The sequence below is a fragment of the Dermochelys coriacea genome, chromosome 1 (assembly GCF_009764565.3).
Source record: "Dermochelys coriacea isolate rDerCor1 chromosome 1, rDerCor1.pri.v4, whole genome shotgun sequence".
Lineage (NCBI taxonomy): Eukaryota > Metazoa > Chordata > Testudines > Dermochelyidae > Dermochelys > Dermochelys coriacea.
In genome coordinates this window covers 204,278,041-204,295,414 of record NC_050068.2, presented here as the reverse complement: position 1 = coordinate 204,295,414, position 17,374 = coordinate 204,278,041, and the positions used below count along the sequence as shown (strand labels likewise).

The following is a 17,374-nucleotide window of genomic DNA, read 5'->3' as shown; positions in this document are numbered from 1 at the left end:
CTTTTTGAACCCAGGTCTGCACTGTCCAACATTCAGGTGTCTGGAGGCAGCTGGTGGAGCCTCCATTTACGCAAGATTCTTGACAGTGAGAATTTGAAATTCAGTTTTTTTATTAAAGATTTGGAGAATATACAGAAACACTGGAACAATCAGGGCAGCTGGCAGGTTCTTAGGAGCTGACCCCTGACACTTAAACAGATTTCAGATAAAACATTCTGTACAAGGAGCAAGCATCACACAATTCATGTAACTTACAAAACATTCATTAGGAATTACACCAGACCAGAATGGACCCATTTAAGTCTGACTTAGGTCAATAGTTGCCTGCTTAATTAGGAGTTTTAACTGCTTATGCTAGGACAGAACTGGGGTTCAGTGAGGTTGTAGAAGAACATACGAGTAAGAATTAATAGTGGTCCTTGAAAGCAAATTACTCTACTGGATCAAGGGGGTTCAATTATATGCCTTGAGTTAGCTGGAGATGGAAAGTGGAGTAGCTGGTAGGGATGGGAAAGGAGGAATATTTCATCCTGTTAATACATCTGAGTACAAAACTGCATATGCCCCCCCCCCCCCCCCAAGATCTCCAAGGAGCTGTGAAAACTGTTGAGTCACAGTTGTAAGGAGGTAAAACATTGCATGTGTTGGCACCATTTCAGAGAGATGGGGGTCCTATAGTTTATCAGTGATAAACACCAGAGGTAGGCTTGAACATAGGAAGCATATTATGATGCAGTGAACTAGCCTTTGATTTGGGTTGACTAGTAACCTGCTTTTAGCTTTTAAGACTGGGAAGTTAGGTATGGCAGAGGGTAGAAAACAGAGTCTGCTTCCTTCTTAGAGGACGGATATCTTTAACAGAGGCCAAAACTAAATATGAATGTTAAATAAACTTGGCGATTCCTGCAGTTACATGTCTAAATTTCCTCTTCCTTGCAGGGAGGAAGGCTCTCTGGTATTGTGACGGCATCTGTCACATATACTATACACACCAAAAGCCTTGTGCGTCAGATTTGTTCCGATATCATTTACATTAGCCCTAGTTTAAAGAAATTGTTTTCTGGAGCAAGTACATTTATGGGCCATTTCCCTTTTCAAGGCCATCTCTGGCACGATCAGAGTATCTCTCAGACCCAAGTAGTCTTCAGAACAGTGAAGGATTTGGGTCAGTTAATAGGCATAAAAGCTACAGAAGAACTCTAGTGAGGCTAAAGGAAGGCATGTTCTTTCTTGGAAGGATCAGCTCAGTGTACCTGTCTGGTTTTCAGGGAGATGGAGGGTGGGATGATAATGGGGGCACTGGGAGAGCCTCAAATCCTCCGTAGCACAAGAGGAATAGTACAGATTAATGAATGCAGTTTCATGCACCAAGACTTCAGAGGGGTTGTTGGGAAGCCACTGGATCCTCAGTATTCTATTCTGCTCCAATAGAACATGGTGCAGATAAGAACCCAGAACTATAAAGAAAAAATGGCTGTTAGATAATGAAGAAAGCAGATTTAACCAAAAAAACCAAAACAACGAAAAACCCACCCCCAACAATCCCATGGTCAGAGGACATTTCATCCTTTCAGTGGATGAAGTCAGGAGTTTGCATCACCTAATCCACCCCTGGTAGCCACAGAAAGTTGCAGTCTTCACACAGGAGCCAACTCTTCAATACAACAGTTGAGCTGGAGCAGGGCAAGCCATCAGCAGCCAACAACTCTGCAGTTAAGCACTTAATGCATTTTGTTCCACAGCCTATGTATTGATTTCAATCTAGAGGTTGCTCTTGAACTTTTTGCCATGACTATTTCTTAGGTTTCAGAATAGCAGCTGTGTTAGTCTGTATTCGCAAAAAGAAAAGGAGGACTTGTGGCACCTTAAAGACTAACAAATTTATTTGAGCATAAGCTTTCGTGAGCTACAGCTCACTTCTTCGGATGCCATTGATGAAGTGAGCTGTAGCTCACGAAAGCTTATGCTCAAATAAATTTTTTAGTCTCCAAGGTGCCACAAGTACTCCTTTTTCTTATTTCTTAGGTGACTCTCTCTCTCTCTCTCATCATGAATAGCAAATACTCCAAGTCGTGTATTTTTTCTGCTCTCATGACTCAAGCTGAAAGAGCTTTGAAGTGGCCACATTAACACTTCCAGCAAGAGTAATTGACACTTTTCTGTGAGCAAGACTTGTGAGCTGCACAAATACTGGCAAAGAGCAAATAAGAGGAGTGGTGAATACCCAAGTGAACATCTGTTTGCATTAACAGCAACAACATTGGCATCACTCATCACCTACTTGTAGGCTAAGGTTGGGGAGTTCATACTTATTAGCACACTTAACTACTTTCACTTTGTGGGCCATGGGATCAGTCACCTGACAGAGGCTTTTGATTTGCAGAGTTAAAAGAAAGTGAGTTAGCTATACAGTACAGAGATTTTATTCTGAAAAATCAGCAGAGTGTACTTATGGGGATTAGGCACAGTTGCCATTAATTTCTCAGCATGTGGAGGTCAGATCAGAACTGGTGATCTTCAGAACACAGCCTTACTTAATGGAACAGAGCTAAAGTAGCTTAATCTGGAGACAGTCCTTCAAGACAGCCCACATCCTTTACCCTCCCAACTCCCAAGTGTTTTTCCAACTCAGAATGGCCCTACAGTTGGATATGGAGCTGCTTGTTCTCCAGAGATGAGTCCTTTCCCCATTTCCCCTCATGTTGAATAGAGAGGGGAGGGGAGGAAAAAAAAAGAGCGGATATTAAGTACTCACAGTCCAGCAGAGAATGGCAAAGCCAAACCAGGCAACACCCCAAGCATGTCTGTTCATTGGACCAGAGATAATGTCATAGCAACCCTGTGGGAACAGAGCCAATAAGCAGCAAATCAAGACCAGAGTGTGAGCTTTGAGCAGCTATGTTACAAGTTCAGATCTCTCTGAGAGGTGCGGTTCTCATTCTCCAGGAACCACAAGCACACTGAACTAGCTAGTTTGCATGACATTAACAAGTCAGCTAGAACATGCTTTGGTTGCAATGCAACCATAATGGTCAGAGTGTTCAACTTGGTCTTAGGAGATAGCTGACAGTTGACATCCCAGCCTATGGCTCTGCCAACTCCCCGATACAAGAGGAAGAAATAGATCCAGATTATGGCTTTATATTCCCTCTAGAAACAGATCCTCTCAAATGCTTCAGGCCAAGTTACTGTATTAATTATGCCTTTCACTCCAAGTCATCAGGAGAACATGAGCTTGCCAGTGGGAATATAGCTGGAGACGACAAACCTCTGCTAAGTTGCTAGAAGCTACGGTCACCTGAACTTCCCCATAACCTCCATCTCCAAGCATGCATCTTACATTCAGTTAGCAGTCTCTCCCGGTGAACAGGTTGCTCCACTGACTGGATTCTGACATTCCAGTTGCCCACCCCACTCCCAAAAAGTGGGGCAAGGTACAGTTTACCATGCACTGCACCACGGCAGGTTGCTAGCATTTGGGAAAGGCACCAAAGAACCAACAGTCTCTTAAGCCACAGACGTTGGCGACAGCTTCCCACATGGTGCCCAATCAACATAGCTTTGTCCCTTCCCACCTCTAGAATGGGGCCCTTCGGGTAGGTTGAGCGAGTTTAGTCACTACATATGGGATATCAGTCACAATTCAAAATGACTGATGCTCAGCCAACACTGGCTACTATGCCAACCCTCTTGGTCACGAAGCCAGCCACCCTTTGGGTACTATTGTCCTGGGCTGGCATCTTGGACCAGTTCCACTAGGACAGCACCTCTATTCTCTTCTGTATCTAGGGACCTACCAAATTAATGGTCCATTTTGGTCAATTTCACGGTCAAATATTTTAAAAATTGCAAATTTCATGATTTCAGCTATTTAAATCTGAAATGTCACAGAGTTGAAATTGTAGGGGTCCTGACCCAAAAAGGAGTTGTGGGGAAGGGGGTTTCAAGGTTATCGTAGGGGGATTGCGGTACTGCTACCCTTATTTCTTTGCTGCTACTGGTGGCAGCACTGCCTTCAGAGCTGGGCAGCTGGAGAGTGGTGGCTGCTGGCTGGGATCCCAGCTCTGAAGGCAGAGCTGCCGCCAGCAGCAGTGCAGAAGTAAGGATGGCATGGAATGGTATTGCTACCTTTACTTCTGCACTTTTGCTCTCCAGCTGCCCAGCTCTGAAGGCAGTGCAGAAGAAAGGTGGCAGTACCATGACCCCCTAAAATAACCTTGTGACCTGCCTGCAACTCCTTGGGTCAGGGCCCCCAATTGGAGATACTCTGGTCTCCCCCATGAAATCTGTATAGTATAGGGTAAAAGCACACAAGACCAGATTTCATGGCTGTGAATTTGGTAAAGCCCTACCTATGTCCCAAACATCAGGAATACTCCTATACTATTCTGTCCTGGGCCAGTGATGTGGACAGGAAACTACAGAAGAAGTTTTACCTCCTCAAAAAGCCTTTGGGAATTAGCAGTCTATCCTGTCCACCTAGTATGTCATAGGCTTTCAATCCCCATTGTGCTTCAATTGGCATGCTGCCACCCCATCTCCATGGGATAATCTAGTGCTTAATTTGTGCCAGGGCTGAACCCTGGCAACTCTGGGCTTGGCAGTTCATAGCCCCAGCACCTCTCGGCTTGCTGCATCAGTTATGAGTGTAAAAACAATTGATTTAGCCCTGGCAACTCTTTTCATAACAAATTAAGTATTGAGATAATCCCACTAATCAACGAGAATGACAATAAGAATGGAGAGAGATTCTTGCCTTATTATTATAGTAGCCGGAGACACCCAGTTTGCAGCCATCCAAGTTGATTGGAATTCCTTGGACATCCATGACACAGCATTGGCGTGGCCAAGGGAACTCTGAGTCACTGTTCCTGCTCCTGAATACAGACATGTAGTTCTGCCAGTCAGAGGGGCCATTCACCCCACAGCACTGATTCTGGATTTGGGAGAGAGAGAGAATGAGAATATTGAGATCCCCCCGCAACACATAGGACTACAAGCATTATATTGGAGCTGATGTCCAGTCCTCAGGTTTCCCCCTCCTTCCCGCTCCATTCTCTCTTTCCCCCAGAACAGTGAATAGCTTGCATCACAGCAGGCATAAACAGATTTATAGGAAAAACAACAACATGTTGACAGATATTCCATGGACCTGAAGTGTCATTTGATGCACTAGTAGCATTGGGATGCTGGAGGTTAGACAGGGCCACATGGGAAGATTCCAGCCTTCTTTTATTACGGAAAGATTCTAGGGTGAGAGACATTCCAGAGCTGTGTAATGTTTAGATGCTATCTTTAGTTATATGAGCACTGGTCACCTGTAGCATGAGGCGGTCCCATGTCCTGGTGACACCTTCACTCATCCACTTATCATCATTGTTGGCTGGCTCTGGGTTCTGATACTTTTCCAACATTTGCTTCAGGAAGAGATTGGGTGTGAACTACAGGGCAAATGAGATAGAAAGCACATGTGATGTTATTAGATTCATAGATTCCAATGCTAGAAGGGACCACTGTCATCATCTAGTCTGTCCTCCTGTAGAACACAGGCCACAGAACTTCCAAAAATAATTCCCAGAGCCAATCTTTCAGAAAAACATTGACTAGCTTCAACTTCCCACCGTTGGATCGTGTTACGCCTTTCTCTGCTAGATTGAAGAGCCCATTAAATATTTGTTCTCCATATAGATACTTATATAGAATGTAATCAAGTCATCCTTTAACCTTTTCTTTGTCAAGATAGACTGAGCTCCTTGAATCTATCACTATAAAACCATGTTTTCTAATCCTTAAATCATTCTCTTGGCTCTTTTCTCCGAGTCCTCTCCAATTTATCAACATCCTTCTTGAACTGTGGGCACCAGAACTGCACATAGTTCCAGTGGTCACACCAGTGCCAAATACAGAGGTAAAATAATCTTACTCCTACTCGCCATTCCCCTGTTTATGCTCTCCAGGACAGCATTAGCCCTTTGAGCCACAGAGTCACACTCGGAGCTCATGTCCAGTTGATCATCCACCATTACCTACAAATCCTTCTAAGATCCCCTGCTTCCCAGGTTAGATTCCTCCATCCTGTATGTATGGCCTATATTCTTTGTTCCTCAATAGATACATTTAGCCATATTAAAACTCGTATTGTTTGCTTGTGCCCATGTTATTAGATGCCTTTCTGCATCGAGTAGGTTTTCTGCTTCATTAGGAGTAGAGAACAAACACAGAACAAACAGTAGAGAACAAACAGCAAACACAGTTTTGGACAACCAGGTTAGTTTGGAAGTCTTCCTCCTCCAACCGGAGATACTAGGAGTTAGAGAACAGGACTCTGGGAGCATCAGAAAACTGACAGATTCCAGAGTCTGACAGCTGAACATGTCCTCAGAAGGGTTTGCCTGGGAGGAGGCAAGGGAAGAAGCTGTTTGTTAGTGTCCGGAGGTTTGTTTGGAGTTAAGCCCTGCACATACAACTTTTTCGAACAGCTGAAAGAACCTACATGGGTCTCTCCCCTACACTAGTAATGCTCAAATGGTAGGACCAGAGGTCTTCCATCATTAACACCTACAATAGCATTGTCAATCTGCATCTGAAAAACAGGTCAAGGTTCAGTAGTCTCAGTTAATGGAGAGACTCCGTTTGCATAAAGAAAGTCTTATTTCCTTGACCGCAAGTTATGGAATTACACATGCCCCTAGGAGGCTAGACCCTCTCTACAGTGGTTCAGCAGTATCCATTACTGTCCAGTCTCTAGCCAGCCCTCCCCAGGTTTCCACTCTGCCATAGCTACATTGTATGCTTAGAGCTTTGGCATTCTGTGGACATGTTCAAACACCCTGCCTCCATCCTACTCTTGAGAGAACATGCATGGGAAACCACCACTCACAAAATCTCGATGAGTTGCTGCTGTGATGCAAGAAGCCACTTCAAATCCATATGTGACCAACATCAGAATGATATACTGCAAAAGAATCAGAGCAGAAGGTACAGTTAGCTCTCCAAGCTGGGTCTATTCTCACAACATGCTGCATTTCAAAGTGTGGTGTTACAAGGTCAGATTCAAGGTGTTTTGGAGCAGGGTTCCTTCCCCATCCGACCCTGTCAGCACTAACCTCCACCTGTACCCTACCTGAACAACTCAGGCTCAGAATTAAGTTCCTCCACCTTGAGAGTCCCATTCATATAAATTTTACCCTGTCGTTAACAGATACATTCCATAATCTGTATTTAAGGGAAGCCCTGTCATTAGTTAGCGATTGTCTTATCCCCTGAACCATAAGGGTTCATATTCTCATTTTAATTTATATTCTGCCTAATGGCACTCTGACTGTCAATAGTAGTGTCATCTTCTTAGGAAGCAACTACATTCTTTGCCACACTGATATCTTAAGAGTGCAAATTTGAGGTTCATTTCAGGGTGTAGAAACTTAGTTATGTTATCAGTCTTAATTTGTTTCACAGAATTTCTGGATTGCTCTTTATGCTACAGGCACAAATCAGACTTCTCTACTCTGCCTCTTTATTAGAGCTTCTGAAGAAGTAGATAAGAAGCTGCATACTGATCTGTTGACTAAACATCTGAACACCATTTTAGCATTGTCCATGGCTTGTCCAACAACTCCAAGACACCTCCCAACCGTATAGCTATTATGGAAGGCAAAGTTTCCTCACAGCAGTGATTCAGTCTTACTTTGATGAAGTTCAGTAGCCTAGGTAGAGAGATTGATATTTTAGGATACCCAGCAGCAAAGAATGAGGACCCAAGCTTGTGTGGTCAATAGGAATTTACACTGCATGACCATGTCAAATATGTTGTTCAGGATTCTGCTGGAGACTTGGAAACCAATCAAGGCATTTGTACCACATCTGTAGCCACATGCTGCCTGTATTAAGGTATCCCCAGGAATGATGTGCGACTATATTGTCTAAAAACCCAGACAACTTTAAAATAGCTACAGTCCTTGCACTGCAGTGTTTGCCTCCTCTAGACCTGAGGACTGGCACTACAAGACTACCATTTTGATTCCTATGTCCCCAGCTTCTCTCTCAAACCAACCCAGATAAGGGGGGTGAAGGGAAGCCTGTTGTGATATGAACCCCCTATTGGGCTCAGTTCAGTTAATAAGGAGCCATTTCCCTCCTTTTCCCTATTGGCAGATTACTTCCCCCCCCCCCCCCCGATAAAACAAAGCTAAGGTAGCAAGTGCCAACTTGTTCTGAAGGGGACAAAGTTCAGTCCTCCTGGTCAGCTGGGGTCATGGGTTAGAGTTGTGGCTCAGTTACCATGAAATAGTCTCCCACACTCATGACCCTCTTCCTGGTACAGATTCCCTTTGTTCCTGGACAATGTGGCTGTCCTAGGTGTCAAAGAGGAAGTGGGTGGCCCTTTAGGCACATTTGGCCCTAATGCTATTTAAGGCCTGGAAAATTACAACTCGAATCTTGAAGTTAGCAGTGCTCAACAGCTGGTGAGCACAGGGAGCAGAAGACTGGAATAACATGATCTTAGTCTGTTAATGACCTGTGGACTAATATCACTCCACTTACCACCAGCAGCATCGTCCGGTGTGACTTAATGACTCCAATGATGCCCAGGACAGACAGATTAAAGAGAGCAAAGCCAACAAAGATGCCAATCCAGGCTGCACCATAGATGTCATCATTATTAGTGGCTTCCAGCAGAGGGTACAGAGTCTGCTGATCCGACACGAAGAAGATGCACTCTGCCGTCAGTGCAATGCCACACATCTGAGAACCAGAAGTCAGACTCCCATCAGGTCAGCCCAAAGCAGTACAACAGCTACGTCCAAGGATAGCTATTAATCCTATTCCTCTTCCTGCCCCACACACAGGGCACAAGCTTCCTGCAAGACCACTCCCTCCCCACAGGCCCACAATCCATTGTGTTCTGTCCTCTCATGAGGATTGTAAACATAAAACCCACTGAGCATGGGCCCTCTCTTCCCCAGGCCAGCACAGCTCATATCCACTGAGCTGGTCTTAAAACAAGATTTGGAGCATTCCTTTAAGAGTGGCATTAACATAACCCTTCTCGTCATTGTGGGAAGGAGCTGGGCTGGAAAGAGGAGTTCAGGAACCAGGGCTCTTCCCTCCAGAGCCCCCGGCACAAAAGCTTGTTCTTCTAGCTGTGCTGCTGCTGCCCCCCCTACTTCCTGCCAGTCCATGTACCCTCACCCTCCATCCCTTACTGAATTCATTTGCTTGCACGACTCAGCCTGGACCTTGACCTCTCACCTAGTGTTGCATTTATTTTATTTAGACTGAAGTGGTAACATGAAGAATGACCCCATTGCTAGGCCAAGCCTATTACTACAGTGCATCTGAGGAGGAGTGAAGAGCCCCTGAAGAAACCATCTCTCCACCCTTGCCCCTCACAGCCCCAGATCACTTACCCCAATAATCACATTGCCAAGAATTAGTAGGCCTTGGAAAAAGCGCACTCCATTATCGCCTTTTGCCATCTTCAGCTCCTCATGCAACCTGAAAGGTGGAGAAAAGTGTTCAGGGCACACAAGTCTCACAGGTTTATTCTAGAAATGGACATTATCCTTGAGGAAAGCCACCCGCCCCCACCCCACACATATTGCTTCACAGGCTTCCAGTTTTAGAAGGGAAGGGTCAGTGCTGGTGAGAGTTTTCCTGTTGGATGGCTGGGGGAGCTCAGACTACTAAGTGGCAGGGAGATCAGCAATATTTGTATGGCTTCTGGAGATGGTTTGGGCCTTGCCTACACTAGGATTTTTACCCACCAGCTGGCAGCACTACAGTGCAGACCTGTAGTATAAACACTATTACACTGATGCAGCTCCATCATGGCTACAGTACCTGTGTATACCATGAAAGACAAGGCAAAGGGGAGTTAAATAGTTGGATGTACCCTACACACTTCTTCACTGAAGAGGTCTGCTCCATCCTAGACAGCTATTCATCCTGTAACCTCTTCCCCCCATTGCACTGTGAGCCACAGTTTTGTGGTGGCCACGTCTGCTTTGTCGTAAACACCAAGCAAGCTCATTTTCCTATAGAGCTTTGGGTCCAGGTCAGAGATATCTGGTCCATTTGCATGCCAGCAAATCACAGCAGTCTAGTCTAGGGCTTTGGTCGATAGCTAGTATCTACTTCTTTCTTCCCAACTCATACCTACTGGTGAGATCATGGGCTCCTTCTCCAACTGTGTACTTCAGGCTATGGCTTCAGTCTCTGAAGCAGTGCTGCTTCCTTTGGCTTCCACAGCAGACAACCTGAGGCAAATCTGACCCAGTGTCTTTCTAGTGAGAGACACACCCAGGTTAGGAACTGAAGCTACCCTAAAGCGCTCCTTACAGAGAGGGCATGAGGGAGGAAGTTGAGCCACTCACAGCTGGAACATGGGATACTAGCAGAGTAGCATTCCAGCTACATTCTCAAAAATGCTCCCCCCTATTTTCTAGGCACTCCACATGGAATTCACTCTCCTCCAGTGAGCTGCATGGATACACCCTCCACGGGGTCAAGAACCCTGGAAAAAAAAAGACAAATCCAGATTCTTGATCTGATGGGAAGGTGATGAAAACCCCTCCTCCAAGAGGGACTGAGTGGGGAAAAAAAAACAAAAACCCACAGCTGTGATTGTGGGGAGCTGCACAAAACCTGAGCTGTCAATAGAAGCCTAAATTAGGCCTCATCTGTACTAGCTTCTATACCAAGGGGACAATGGAACTATAACGAGCCGATAAGGTAACAAGTCCAGTCCTGAAATGTCTACACTAGCAATTTCTTATTCAAGTTTCTATACTGTTGCAAACCCCAGAGGGAAATTTTAGTAATGTTAGTATAGACAAAGCCATATGGTCAACTATTCAAGGGATGCAACTTTATCCTGCACAGCAAAAGGTGAGCCAAGAAGAAATGTGCACCTGATGATCTCGTCTCCTTTACTAAGCCCTGGTCTCCCTTCCCACAGACTTCCTTAGGTCCTCTGAACTGCAGTGGGGCAACCAACACCAGAGAACTTCCTGTGGCTTGGACAGAGCATGGAGACACCAGTAGAAAGAAGTTACCTAAGCTTCCATTACTTCCCTCTACAACAGCTTTTCTAAGGCTATTCTTACCCAAATGGCAAAAAGACACAACCTCAGAATTCCATGCAGCTGCAGCAGTGGTGGAGTTGCTAGCTCAGAGAGCCCTCGGGCATTCTTACCACTTCTCTAGGGACGCTTCACTTGTAATCCTACCGTAATGTAATTGGTTTGTGTAGACACCCAAGCACAGTGCTGTAGACCTGCCAACCTCAAAATGGCCACAGTTCCTACAGTCTGGTTTAGCCACTGTCTGGTGTATGCACTCACACACAAGAAAGAGGAGGAGTTGTTGGGGAGCCTCAAGCTCTGAGGACAGTGTAGTTTTAAAGCAGCCTCACACAGCCCCTTAGCCAGCTGCCTGTCAGGAGACAGCATGAAAGGGAAGGAAATCATCCCTACTAGAACCTGAACAAAGCTCTGCACACTTCATGGGAAAGAGCAGGTTATAAGCTCAAAGGAGGCTTTTTCTGGACTAGATTGTTGTAGGTTAGGACCTATGCTCTGGGGCATAGGTTGGACACTAGGAGCTAGGTCCAGATAGGGGCTTAAGTGTTGCAATTCTCAATGTTGCAGCACTGAAAGTTTAGGTCTCCTGACACCAAGTGGTATCCCCAAGTCCTGGAGCAGGTACCCAGGCTCCCTGTACAATGGATAGGGATTCCTTAGGAGCCTCTCTCTATTGTAAGGATCCACAAAAGCAGCAGGGCTGAGCAGGGCACCACCTAAGCTAGCCAATAGGAAATGCTGAGGAGAGGGGTGTGGCCTAAACCTCACCCTTCTCAGGGAGTAAGGCACCCAGCCTGGGGCTGGGAGGGAAGCGCCTTTCTCTGCTAGGGATTCTCAGATGTGGGGTCAGGTGCCAAAGATGCTTTTTGGAAGAAACTGGGCAGGGGCGGAGGAACGTTTGTGGCAGCTGCCCCCTTATAAGCTTTAGCCCAGTGGTTGGAGCACTCACCCAGGATGTGGGGGAGACAGGTTCAAGTTCCCCCTCTGCCTGAAGAGGTGCTCAAATTGGGGTCTCCCACCTCTCAGGTGAGTGCTCTAACTACTGAGCTGTGGGATATTCTGATGTCCGGGCTCCCTCAGTCTCTCCTGTTGAAGCTGTTCCACTGGGTGTGAAATAAGTATTAGGCCGGAGAGGGAGTGCCCTAATCACTTGCCCTGAAAGGTGGGAAACCCTCGTTCAATTCTCTGCTCCACCTTAGGCAGAGGGGGGAATTAAACATGGGTCTCCCATATTGCCAGTGAGTGCTCTAACCACTGGGCTAACTGTTATAAGAGAAGCTACTTCCTCTCCAACAGCCATGGTGAGTTTAAGGGTGCCCTGAGCACAGCCATTGGGTCAGGTCAGCAGGGGAATGCCTAGTTTGAAGATCTTGCTGTGTGTGAGGTATGAGATAGGCACCTAGACTGAGGTGGCTGGATGCACACTCTCTAGCAGAAACATAGGCAACCTGGAGACTTTAAAGCTGAAAATTCAGGCTCTTGGGTTCCTAAAGCCCAATAGGGTTAGGCAGCAGCTGAGCAAGGGGGTTGAGGATTTCAGTGGTGTCTAAATGTGGGTGTAAAGTGCTTAAGTCCTCATGTGGAACTAGCCCCAGGTTATTGCAGACCAGCCAGTTATTTGAGGAATCTTACTTAGGAGGTGTCCTCCCAGCCACACCCTCACCCCCCCCCCCCACCCCATGAGCTAAATTCCTGCAAACTTTGGATATGCTGCATGTTCTCAGAGCCTCCTTTGTTGGCCAGATCCTGCCTACCCCAAGCCTGCTACTACTGTGTGCACACATGCCCAAGAGCGAAGGTCCAGGACTTCCACAGAAAGGAAGGGTCAGCTTTCAAAATACCTGCTTTTAGGAGGAGGGGTTGGCCAGGTGGATATAGTCATCTGATACATCACCATCCATGTGCCAGTTGCCTAGTGACAGATTCCTAGTAACATGGTAGAGCCACCAGCTCTTTACTAGGGAGCATGAAATTACAAGGAGAGTAAAGGCTGAATAGAATGAAAGAAATGCAGAGACAAAGAAGGGAGAGAACCTTTACTAGAAGGCTTTATGATAACAGTAACATGGGGCAGCATTATGCAGTGCATAGAGCACCAGGAGAAGTCCACCACCATCTCCTTGTGTGACACCAAGAAAGTTACTTCCTCAGTTTCCCCATGTTAAAGATGGGAAATAGTACTCCCCTACCTTTGAAGAATGCCTAGTGGAGACTGAAAATCATGCCAGGTGCCATGACAACGGCTGGATCTACGGGGCAACCAGAGAACCTCTCCTCCCAAACAGATGAGCTATGAATGTCCTGAGACTTCACACATCTCAAGTCAGCCCATTCTGAACACCTCAGAGCAGGGATATGTTACAAATGAGAGCAACTAGCACAGCACTTGCTACGTTAATGCACCTGCAGAGGCAAGAGAAGAAACCCTACATGTTAGCCCTGGTTGAATTGCACATGTGTACGTGTAGGGAAGACCTCAAATCTACATTGATCTGGAATAGTAGGAGGGCCTTTGCCTCCCATATTTGACAAAGAGATGGGTGCCAGCAGCTCCTGTCTGTTGTCTTTAGTCCACGGCATCCAGAGGAGGGGTTAAGTCTTTCATATAAAGCTAGTTTTTGTATTGGTTTCCAACCCAATGCAAGGGACCTTCAGTCCAATTGAAAGCAGGGGAAAGATAAGGTTTCACATAGGACCAAGTGCTTCATATATTAGGTCTATAAGAAGCAGAAGGAAAGCCAGGGGTTGGGTTTCCTCCCTCTCCAGGGAAATCTGGACCCTCAGCTTGAATGGAATCATTGTTGTCAGTTAAGTCAAATGATAAACTCTTGCTAGATTTCAGAGTAACCACATCAAGGGTATTACAGTTCTAGGCATAACTGTTCAGTAGATACCACTTGCAACCCCTTTACTATCCCCGCCCCCCCGCCGCCATTGCACCTTATGTTTTTTCTCAGCTGTCCCACCAGCCACCTCCAAAATCTGGGCATGACCCAGTTCATCTCTCTCACTAGAGCATGTGGGACTAGGCAAGTTAGTCAGACTTCAAGAGTTGCAGCATCACTGCTCTTCAGCAAACTATGGGCAGGTCTTCTCCCCATAAGCTGACCTAGGAATGGGCTTGGCCTATACTCCCTCCCCCTACACATAACAGGCTGTGATAGACCCATAAGGCCAATGGAGGAAGTGGAAAGGATGCACTGAGAACTAAGCCCATTAGTGTTTTGGGTGCCCAAACCAAGCCAGATTTTCAGAGGAACCAAGCAGCCACATCTCTCATCCAGCAGCAGCTACAGCAAGTCCAGCTCAAGACAGTTTTTAGGCCTTCATTATACTTAACACCTGCGTTGGAAGTTGACAACCTGATCTATTCCTCAAACTTGGCAGTGACATAGATATGGATGCCTGCGCTCAGCACTCCGGTGCAACTCTAGCTGAACACCAATACTGACTACTACAGAAGAAACTGGGCATATAGCCTTGCCTTCAGCAAGAGAGAAGTCTTTCATTCTGCAGGTAGTGCCACTTAAGTGGGTCGTGTAAAGGGGGGGGTGTCACAGTCTCTTCTTGCTCCACCCCCAACTTGGCCATCACATTAGTGCTCCTCTCAGAACAGCCACTAGGCTAATGCACTACCAATTCTCTCCTCAGACACACCCAATCCCAGTTTCATGGAGCTGTTCATGCACCACATTCTTCAGGAGTGCCTTAAGAGGCTAGAGACAAGGGACCCAGTCGTTTTATTGACAATCATTTAATCCAAGGTGTCCATTCCAAAAGCATCAGCAGTGACATTCATTTGAATGAATCTGAATGACATTCAGAATCATTCATGCACAACCAAACAAACCAAGCCTTTGCAGCAGCAAAAAGGTTCTGGTCACCTACCCAGCACTAACCTGCCTTTAATCTGATTCATTTGAGAGGTGCAAGGACTACACCTTCCATTTCTCTAATTAACAAAGCCCAGATTACAGAGCATTTCCCTTCCAGCCTTAGAAAAATGTTTTCACTCATGAGGATAATGAGAGACTTCAGCCAAATACCAAGGTGTGTCTCTTAAAGCCATTTCTTAGCCTAACCAGGGAGGGTTACTGCATTCTGTCTCCTTCATGCATTCAGAATAAGAGCTCCACCTTGTCTCTCTAATATCCTGGGACCCACACAGCTACAACACCACTGCATACAAGACTGGGTGAGGCAATATGTTTCATTGGACCAATTTTTGTTGGTGAGAGAGACAAGCTTACACAGAGCTCTTCTTTCAGGTCAAGGAGAGTTCTGTGGAAGCTCAAAGCTTGTCCCAGTCACCAACAGAAGCTGTAATGTTTTTATTAGACCCTCACTCCCCTGGTCTCTCTAAATTCCCATTCTGAACAGCTGCTCAAGGGTAATTGAGGGCTGACAGGAGTTGAGACAGGGTTTTCATTAGAGAAAATGACATTTAGTGGAAAAAGCCTTGAGCAAATTGACCAGTGGTCTCCAAAATTTAAGATACTAAACTAAAGATGAGGGGAGAGAGATATGATCTTATGGATAAGTTTAGCAACCATATAGAATACTTTAAATATTGTGGATGAAAAACTCTATAGGAGCAGAGCATTTTACCAGTGTTGGTTTGCCCATAGGGTTTGCAGTCTTTGAATGACTGTACATACAACAAGCTTCTCCAATAATTTCACCCATCACTGAAATGCGGTCACCTCTGAAATGGAATAGCAGCTTGTTTAACAGCACTCAGACAGAGGTTTAGGAAAGGAAGAGTACCCAGCCAGTTATTTCAGACCACAGTAATAAAACAGCCTCACCAAACAAGCCTCAACCAAACTTATTAATTAAGTCTCCTTTAGAGACAAAATTGTTTGCTATGAAAGTATGCTTGTCAGAACACTAGAGTGACTGTTAAATTATCAGGAGTAATCATCTAGGAAATAAAGTTGGGATGAACAATTATTTTCTTCCCTCCCTCATTAGCTTTATGGTGCCAAGAGAGAAGAGGGTTTCCCCCACCCCCATTCTTCTTTCAGAAGAAGAGTAAGTGTAGAGCTCACACTTTAGCTGTGAGCCTTACTTCCTGCCCCCCAGATATGTTGGCAACACATAACTCTCCTTTTTTCTAAATGTTAATATCCCTTCAAGAAGCAAATTAAAGGGATAATACAGAGTAGGCAGCCTGCAGGAAGAAAAGATACTTAATAAGCTCTAAACACCCCTCACATCTAGTGCTAGAGTACTAAAATAAACCATTAACACCTCCTTATTTATTGTGTCACACAGCAATAGCTTGAATACAGCAATTTACTCACCTTCTTTACTGTGCTGCTATCCCACAGAAACTCAACCACACCTGTAAAGCTAAACAAGCCCCCTCTCTAGCTCAGCCTGTCTTTAAAGGGCCCTGAGTGTTTGGGAAAAGTGGCTTTGATTGGTGGGGTGTGCAACACATGAGAGGAACCTGTTTCTAGCCAAACCTGTTCCTGGATTGGGATGGGAGCAGAAGGTGTCTCTTTGATTCTCTGATTGTACTGGAATGTGGTTGTACTGAAAATACACACACTAAAGTGTTTCCATTATTATAGTCTATTGGGGTGGACAAGTGACTCACTCCTATGAGATCTCTGAATTTTAGAAAGGACGGGTGAATAAGTATATAAATATGAATATTACTGACTGATGGACTGTTTTTTAATGACTATTCACTATCTCCAAAGAAAATGCTCTGACTGGAAAGGAGAGAAGGGTTTTTTAACAAATGTCTTCACATAATCCTGTCCTGAAAAAAGGGCGATGGGGGAAGAAAGAAAAATCCCACCAAATTTGGCTTGCACCCTGCTCTGTTTCTTTATGGTCCATAAAGAAGGCATGAAAGATAGGTGTGTTTGTTCAATCTTTTTTTACATTAGAAATTCAGGTTTTACCTACCCTAGAAGACTAAATGCCAGAAGCTGGGAATGGGCAACAGGGAATGGCTCACTTGATCATTACCTGTTCTGTTCATTCCCTCTGGGGCACCTGGCACTGGCCACTGTCGGTAGACGGGATACTGGGCTAGATGGACCTTTGGTCTGACCCAGTATGGCCGTTCTTATGACTCTGTGGATGACTAGAGAACTAGTAGGATTATGACATCACGCTTGGGCATTGATTCTGCACATGCTTAACTTTGCACATGATGAGTAGTACATAAAGTGCATAAAGTTAAGTATGTGTGGACATAGGTGCTGACTCCATGGGTGCTCCGGGGCTGGAGCACCCATGGGGAAAAATTAGTGGGTGCTCTGCACCCACCGGCA

General features: G+C 45.5%; 1 protein-coding gene across 6 annotated transcripts; it reads right to left on the bottom strand.

Annotated features, from left to right (window-relative positions):
• Positions 1 to 92: 92 nt before the first annotated feature.
• On the bottom strand, positions 93 to 16,540 carry UPK1B (uroplakin 1B). Of its 6 annotated transcripts, none has more exons than XM_043512247.1 (10): positions 16,388 to 16,447; positions 10,374 to 10,513; positions 10,156 to 10,283; positions 9,408 to 9,495; positions 8,542 to 8,742; positions 6,881 to 6,955; positions 5,319 to 5,441; positions 4,757 to 4,936; positions 2,756 to 2,839; positions 93 to 1,457 (listed from the first exon to the last, which is right to left on the bottom strand). In XM_043512247.1, exons 4-10 carry the CDS (start codon positions 9,474 to 9,476, stop codon positions 1,407 to 1,409), a joined length of 783 nt encoding a protein of 260 aa, XP_043368182.1. In that variant the 5' UTR covers positions 9,477 to 9,495; positions 10,156 to 10,283; positions 10,374 to 10,513; positions 16,388 to 16,447; the 3' UTR covers positions 93 to 1,406. The 6 variants fall into 6 exon arrangements, with proteins under 6 accessions (XP_043368182.1, XP_038274468.1, XP_038274450.1 ...); XM_038418540.2 differs by having other exon boundaries at positions 10,160 to 10,283; XM_038418522.2 differs by lacking the exon at positions 10,156 to 10,283.
• Between the last annotated feature and the right edge of the window lie 834 nt (positions 16,541 to 17,374).